Consider the following 7,902-nt stretch of genomic DNA (forward strand, 5'->3'; position numbering starts at 1 on the left):
ACCTCTCTGCTCGCCTGTCCCTAGGAGCCGGGTGTGGGCCGAGCCCTGCCTGGTCGAGGCTGCCAGGCAGGAGTACGACGGCGTGATCGAGGAGTTCCTGGCCACAGGAGAGAAACTCTTCGGACCCTACGTTTGGGGCAGGTGAGGTTCCTGTCGACTGGCATGTCCCTGGCTCCCCAGCCCCCCTCTGCCTCCTGGAGCAAAGCGCCCCGTCCCAGAGGGGGGAGGGGGTAGAGGTGGGGGTGGGTGAGCAAGACCCGGATCCCTGGTGCAGAGCGGACCCGTGACCGTTCCCCGGGCGATAAAACCGTCCTGGTGGTCGCGGGGTTCAGAGGTCGGGACCTTTGCCAGCTCATCTCCCCGCCCGCTGGAAGCTGCCAGCACCCAGGGCGCCTTAGCAAAGTTTACACAGCCCGGCCGGCCCGGCTCAGTGGCTGAGCATCAACCTGTGAAATCAGAGTGATGGCTCCATGGCCACCGGTGAGCTTGGGGTGCTGCTTGGAGGCAGAACAGGGGGCAGTTTTGGGGAGCAGACGGGGGCGGGGAGTCCCAGCGAGTGCGTGGAACGAGGAGCCTGGTGCCATCTGAGCCCCGGTCCCCTCCGCGCCCGTCCAGGGTCCAGGATGGGGAGGGAGGGGGGTCCGGAGCAGGGCCTCACGCCCCCCGGCTCCCCCAGGTACGACGTCCTCTTCATGCCGCCGTCCTTCCCCTTCGGGGGCATGGAGAACCCGTGCCTGACCTTCGTCACCCCCTGCCTGCTGGCGGGGGACCGCTCGCTGGCCGACGTCATCATCCACGAGATCTCGCACAGCTGGTTCGGGAACCTGGTCACCAACGCCAACTGGAGCGAGTTCTGGCTCAACGAGGGCTTCACCATGTACGCGCAGCGGCGGATCTCCGCATGCCTCTTCGGTGAGCGGCCGCGGGGCCCACCTGGCCGTGGGGCGGGGGACCTGGGCTGCGGGGTCCGAGCGGCGCAAAGTGGGGAGGTGGTGGTGCCCGGGCGGGGACCTCAGAATAGCTGCCCACGGGGTGACTCACCGGAGCGGAGGCCTCCGGGGAGAGGTGTCCCGGGGTCACCCCGGAATCGCGTCCCTTCCCAAGCGAGTCCCAGGCCGTCAGTCACCGCTTCCCGCCGCACACACCGGCCTCACCTGGGCCGAGGGGACGTGCAGCCTTTAGCGGTTCCCAGAAGCCCGTGGTGTGCGGGGGTCCCTCTACTCAGAGAGAATGAGAACCTGCCTGGTCGGTCACTCAGCAGAGGAGGCCGACCTCGAAGTGAGCCCAGATGTGCTATTTATTTTTTATTTTTTACAGAGAGGAAGGGAGAGGAAGAGAGAGTTAGAAACATCGATGAGAGAGAAACATCGATCAGCTGCCTCCTGCACACCCCCCACTGGGGATGTCCCCGCAACCCAGGTACATGCCCTTGACCGGACTGGAACCTGGGACCCTTCAGTCCGCAGGCCGACCTCTATCCACTGAGCCACACCAGCCAGGGCAGTTGTGCTTTTTATTTTTTTTAAAAAAATTGATTTCAGAGAGGAAGGGAGGAGAGAGAGAGAGAAGCATCCATGATGGGAGAGAATCATTGATGGGCTGCTCCCCGCATGCCCCGCAGTGGGGACCGAGCCCGCAACCGGGGCTTGTGCCCTGAACGGGAATCGAACCCTGACCTCTGGACGACACTTGGCCACGGAGCCACGCTGGCCGGGCTGTCTGTGGTTCCTCACTGGCCACCAGCAGCCCTGCCAGCACATGTGCTCCCCGAGGCGCAGGTGGGGCGCTGAGGCTGGGGGGTTAGGAACTTGCCCAGAGAAAACACTTGCCCTCCTGTCCGGACCGCGGCCTGCAGGGCTGCCCCTTCTCCCTGGGACTCTGCTCTCCCGGTCCAGGGGCCGCCTACACCTGCCTGGAGGCCGCCACCGGGCGGGCGCTGCTCCGCCAGCACATGGACGCCACCGGGGAGGATCACCCGCTCAACAAGCTGCGGGTGAAGATTGAACCAGGTCCGGAGGCCCCGCCCTCTGCCACCCCTCCCCATGGGATTGGTCAGTGGGCTCCCAGGTCCCTCCCCCGGGGCGGAGCCACAGGGAAGTCACCCGCTCAACAAGCTGCGGGTGAAGATTGAACCAGGTCCGGAGGCCCCGCCCTCTGTCACCCCCCTCCCCATGCGATTGGTCAGTGGGCTCCCAGGACCCTCCTCCGGGGCGGAGCCAAACCCTGCAGCCCGACCTCCCGCGGGTCTGCGCATCCTCCGGAGGTCCCACCGCCCGGGCGGTGCCAGGGTCAGGCCTCGGGTCTGGAAGGCGCGCAGGTGGCGACCAGCGGGGCTGGTCTCTTTTTATTAAATTTTTACTTTATGGATCTCAGAGAGGAAGGGAGAAGGAGAGAGAGAGACATGGACGATGAGAGAGCATCATGGACCGGCTGCCTCCTGCAGGCCCCGCCCTGGGGATTGAGCCCAACCCGGGCCTGTGCCCCGACCGGGAATGGAACCGCGACCTCCTCAACCACGGAGCTGGCCCTGGGGCCGGGCAGGGCTGGCTTCTCTGTTCTCCTCTCAGCTCCACGGTTATGGCCCTTTGAGGTCCCTCTGAGGTGCCTGCGGGAGGCCTGGGTGGTCCGCGGTCCTGTCTGGCTGTGCCCGGGGGTGGCTGCTGTGTCCTCTCCCGTCTGAGCTGAGCCTGCAGCTCGGGCACAACGCGAAGGGGACGGGTTGCCCAGGCTCCGACCTCGCCCACTGCCCCCGCCAGGTGTGGACCCGGACGACACCTACAACGAGACCCCCTACGAGAAAGGCTTCTGCTTCGTCTCCTACCTGGCCCACCTGGTGGGCGATCAGGATCAGTTTGACAGGTTTCTCCAGGTACCGGCCACTCGGATGGGGCGAAGGGCAGGGAAGTTGGGGGGGCGGTGGAGGAGGCTCGGGGACAGGGCTCCCCACCTCGGGGCTCAGCCCACAGAGAGGCCCCCCTCCTCCCAGGCCTACGTCAATGAGTTTAAGTTCCAAAGCATCTTGGCCGACGACCTCCTGGAGTTCTACCTGGAGTACTTCCCGGAGCTAAAGCAGCGGAAGGTGGACGCCATTCCAGGTGAGCGGGCGGCCCCGGGGCAGGAGGGGCTGTCTGACCATCTGGCCGTCCTGCCTGCTCTCCGTCCAGAGGACGCTGCACCTGCTCATCCAGCAGATGGCACTGGGGAGCAGACCAGGCCCCAGGCCCCAGGCCCCAGGCTCCTCGCTCCTCGCTCCTCCCTCCTCCTTCCTCCTTTTCCTGGAACCTGGACCACTGGCTCACACCCTGGGCTGGGCCTGCGCCCTCGGGGGCAGGAGTGGGGGCAGGAGTGGCCGCAGCCTTGCCCCGAGCAGAGCAGGGAGTTGCCTCTTGCAGGAAGGGAGGGCCCAGGGCTGCCTGAGAGAGAGGAGGCCGCCCCATCATGGGGGGTGCTGGACACCGCCCCCTGCGCCACCCCATCTAGCCCTGAGTCTCCCCGTCGTGGGGTCGGGGAGGGAGCACCCCTGATGCCAGGTGGCTTGGCCGTGCACCCTCCATGGCCAGTGAGAGTTAATCATTACGCTGACAGCCTGGCCGGCCGCGTGCAGAGCTCCCCACTGTGTCTGTGCGTTTAGTCCTCACCACTGAGGCAGGGCTCGCCCCGGTTTCACATAAGACGGGTGCAGAGGCGAAGCGAGGGGGCCCAGCCTCCCGCTGGTGGACAGCGGAGCCAGGATGGGACGGCAGGGGTCCGGGCCCCAGGCCGTGAGCTGGCCGCGAGGTCAGCATCTCCTGGTATCGTCTCGTCTCCAGGCTTCGAGTTCGACCGCTGGCTGAACACCCCGGGCTGGCCGCCGTACCTCCCGGACCTGTCCCCCGGGGACGCGCTCATGAAGCCTGCGGAGGAGCTGGCCCAGCTGTGGGCGGCCCCGGAGCTGGACATGCCGGCCATCGAGGCCGTGGCCATCGGCTCCTGGAAGACCTACCAGCTGGTGTACTTCCTGGACAAGGTCCTCCAGAAGTCCCCTCTGCCGCCCGGTGAGAAAGGGGTGATTTCTTCCCCCCCAAATATATTTTTATAGATTTCAGAGAAAGGGAGAGGGAGGGAGAGACACCTCAATGATGAGAGAGGATCATGGATCGGCTGCCTCCTGCACACCCCACACGGGGGACAGAGCCGGCAACCCAGGCATGGGCTCTGACCGGGAATCGAACCGCGACCTCCTGGCTCCTAGGTCGACGCCCAGCCACCGAGCCACACTGGGCAGGAATCATTGATGTTTCTCTCTCCCTCTCCCTTCCTCTCTGAAATCAATAAGAAATATACACACACACACAAAAGATGAGTAATAAAAAGTAATTATTTAGAAAGATACCGACCCCCGTCTTTCCCAGGGAACGTGAAGAAGCTGGGGGAGATGTACCCAAAGATCTCGGGCGCCCGCAACGCGGAGCTGCGGCTGCGATGGGGCCAGATCGTCCTTCAGAACGACCTCCAGGAGGACTTCGGGAAGGTCAAAGACTTCCTGCAGAGCCAGGTGGGTCCCTCGCGTCCCCAGGCCGCCAGCCCGCAGCTCTGGGTCCTCACCCTTCCCTGGAGCAAGGGGAGGGGTGGAGAGCAGGGAGGGTCTGCCCACAGCCCCTGGGGAGGGAGACCCAAGGACAAGGAGGTGAGTGATCGAGAGGCTGTGGTCGCAGTGCCCCTGGGGCCGGGTGGGGGCCTGTGGCAGGGGAAGGTTCAGACCCTGCTGCACCCCAGGTCCCTGGGGAGCTGCCTGCTGGGCACGGGCCAGGGTCTCAGGAGCCCGAACAGAATCCAGGGGGGAGGGGCTGGCGGCAGAGCCCTGTTCAGGCCCCTCCGCTGGACGGTGGCAGCTCAGCCCTCCTGGGAGGCCCAGCCACTGGGGCTCTGCGTTCGGGGACTCTGTGCCTTTGGACCTGGGTTATCTTTCTTTTTTCCTTTTTTCTTTTTTTGGTTAATCCTCACCCGAGGCTCTTTTCCCGTTGATTTTTAGAGAGAGTGGGCGGGGAGGGGAGGGACAGAGAGAAGCATCGATGTGAGAGAGACACACCCAGTGGCTGCGTCCTGCACGCGCCCGACCAGGGCTGGGGAGCTGCCACCAGAACCAAACCCGGGACCCTCGGAGCTGCTGGCGCTCTGTCCCCTGAGCCCGACTGGCTGGGCCGGGCCCTGGGCTGGGACCTTCTGCCCCATCTTTGCTCTGAGCCCCTGGGGAGCCCCCCTGTCCGGTCAGGTGTGAGCGTCCCTGCTGCCCTGGAGCCGGGGGAACGCTGGCTTCTCTCTGTGTGTGGGAAGCTCCTCCCCCGCTGGCCCTCGGGCACCTGCCCAACTGCCTGGGACCAGCCCGGGCAGGGGCTGGACAGACCCCGGGGCCGGCCACGTAGGCACGCGCACGTGTGCATGTGTGTGTTCCCTGCAGGGGAAGCAGAAGTACACGCTCCCGCTGTACCGCGCCATGATGGGCGGCAGCGAGGCGGCCCGGGCCCTCGCCAAGGAGACCTTCGCCGCCACGGCCGCCCAGCTCCACAGCAACGTGGTCCACTACGTGCAGCAGCTCCTGGCCCCCGAGGGCAGCTAGAGGCTGTCCCCACGCTGCCCACGTGCCGCCCTGTGCTGGCTTCCAGAATGATCCACCCCGTCCCCGTCTCCAGCCCCCGCTGAGGTGTGTTCCCTCGACGGCCTGGTCTCCGGGCTCGAGTCTGACTCGTGGGGGCTGCTCTGGACCGAGACCGAAGACCCCCCGGCCCTCAGTGCAGGCTGCTCGTGGGCAGGCCCCCCTCCCACTGGAGGGTCAGGGCGAGAGCAGAGGACTTGGTCCTCGTTGGCCGATTTTTAAAGAATATGTTTTTAAATGATTTTTTTAGGGAGAGGGAGAGAGAGAAACGTCCATGATGAGAGGGAATCATGGACGGGCTACCTCCTGCACGCCCCACACTGGGGATCGAGCCCACAACCCGGGCTCGACCGAGAATCGAACCGTGACCTCCTGGTTCACAGGTCGATGCTCAATCACTGAGCCACGCCGGCCGGGCCCTCTGGCTGATTCTTGACGTTCTGTGCAAACGCCTGCGTTGGGGTCACTCCCTTTTCGGGGTGAATCTATTTTAATAAATCTTTTTAACCGGCGTGTGTTTCAGTTGGAGTTGCGGATCGAGGGGCTGCCACATTCCTTCCCCTCGGTGCCCCCCTGTGCAGCGTCCCAGGACGGTCCCTGGGGAGACCCGAGGGCCACAGTGTCCCCGTCCTCGTCCTCGGGGAGCCCGGCTGCAGGGCCTGCGTGAGAAAACCACAGCCACGCGGCTTAGCACGTGTCCAGGAGGAGCGGGCGACGCGCAGCACCCCGTTCCCGCAGTCCCCCCTGCGGGTGGCTCCTTGTCAGCTAGACCCGGGCTGGCTGGTCGTGTGAACGTGCCTTTGTTTGTCCTTCTGGAGCCTCCTCGCCAGCCCCGGGGCCGTGTCCGCCTCTGAGCCTGGGTGACCTCGCGGGCGGGTGAGGGGATCTAAGCAGCTAGCAAGTCAGGGTGGGGCTCTGGGTGGGGAAGGGAGGGTCGCAGAGAAATACTTAAATACTTTTTTGTTAATCCTTGCTCGAGGGCATTTTTCCATTTATTTATTTGTTTGTTTAGCGTAGAAGAGAGAAGGAAAGACAGAGAAACATGATGCGGGTTGCCTCCTGCGTGCCCCTGACCAGGCTGGGGAGGAGCCTGCGGCCCAGGTCTGTGCCCTTGACCGGAATCGAACCCGGGACCCTTTGGTCTGACACTATCCACTGAGCCAGAAACATCGATGAGCGAGAACCACCAATCAGCTGCCTCCTGTACATCTCCTATGGGGGATGTGCCCGCAACCCAGGTACATGCCCTTGACCGGAATCGAACCTGGGACCTTTCAGTCCGCAGGCCGACGCTTTATCCACTGAGCCACACCAGCCAGGGGTAAATACATTTTTAAGTTTCCTTTCTTACATGCGGGGCACCCCTGAGCCCGAGCCTGCTCTCCCCGGCTGTGGCTCTGTCCTTGACTGAGGTTATCAGCACCGGCCTCTCCCGTCCTGCCCTGGGCTTAGGAGGAACCAGCGCGGCAGGAAAGGGATTGTTCTCCCTCCCAAAAGCGAGCGAGTAGTACGACCATGTGACTGGCCGCGATGGTGGGTGCGTCCGTCCCAGACCGTCCTCATAGGAGACTGGTCTCAGGGCTGCAGGCGGACGGTTCCAGGGCTGCCCTGAGGCTCCGCACCTGACTCGGGGCGGCTTGTTGGCCCTGAGGTGGCTCTTGCCTCTCATCAGGAGGCCCCGCCCCCATCCCACAGCCCCTCTGACCTCTGTTCTGGAAGCTTCTCCCCACCCTCCCTCCCTCCCTCAGAGGCACCGTCCTGAGCCTTTCCACATCTTCACAGCATCACCGTCTCAAAGGCATAAATACTGGGCCCGGCCGGCGTGGCCCAGGGGCTGAGCGTCACCCTAGGAACCAGGAGGTCAGGGTTCGATTCCCGGTCGGGGCCCAGGCCCAGGTTGGGGGCTCGATCCCCAGTGTGGGGTGTGCAGGAGGCAGCCGATCCATGATTCTCTCTCATCATGGATGTTTCTCTCTCCCTCTCTGACATCAATAAAAATATATTTAAAAAATAAGTCCTTGGAGGTGAGGGGCCCATTTCTCCTTGCAGCCCCTCGAAGGCCTGGGAGCTGGTCTCCCCGGAGCCTGCGTCCCCAGGTGTCCTCCTGTGAGGCCGAGGGCGCAGTCCTGGGCCGGGAGCTGGTTCTGCCACATTCCTGGGTGACGGAGGGTGAGCCTGCCTGGGGCTCTGCTCCCTCGGGGAGGCCCCCCCAGGCGCTGGGGAAATCCAGGCCTGGCCCCGTGGGGAGGCCCAGAACTGCACCCCCTGCC

At 64.4% G+C, this 7,902-nt stretch overlaps 1 protein-coding gene across 1 annotated transcript in view; it reads left to right on the forward strand.

Moving 5' to 3' along the window:
• The window catches only part of RNPEP (arginyl aminopeptidase), a 7,450-nt gene extending 1,595 nt beyond the window's left edge, over positions 1-5,855 (forward strand). The window contains exons 3-10 of the mRNA XM_015559890.1: positions 25-141; positions 677-912; positions 1,896-2,009; positions 2,757-2,869; positions 2,987-3,095; positions 3,810-4,034; positions 4,392-4,534; positions 5,438-5,855. Of these exons, the coding sequence (XP_015415376.1) occupies positions 25-141; positions 677-912; positions 1,896-2,009; positions 2,757-2,869; positions 2,987-3,095; positions 3,810-4,034; positions 4,392-4,534; positions 5,438-5,596 (1,216 nt within the window). The 3' untranslated portion in view covers positions 5,597-5,855. The remainder of the gene's footprint in view (positions 1-24; positions 142-676; positions 913-1,895; positions 2,010-2,756; positions 2,870-2,986; positions 3,096-3,809; positions 4,035-4,391; positions 4,535-5,437) is intronic.
• The last annotated feature ends 2,047 nt before the right edge of the window (positions 5,856-7,902 follow it).

Source organism: Myotis davidii, unplaced genomic scaffold, assembly GCF_000327345.1.
Source record: "Myotis davidii unplaced genomic scaffold, ASM32734v1 scaffold1915, whole genome shotgun sequence".
NCBI classification, from domain to species: domain Eukaryota; kingdom Metazoa; phylum Chordata; class Mammalia; order Chiroptera; family Vespertilionidae; genus Myotis; species Myotis davidii.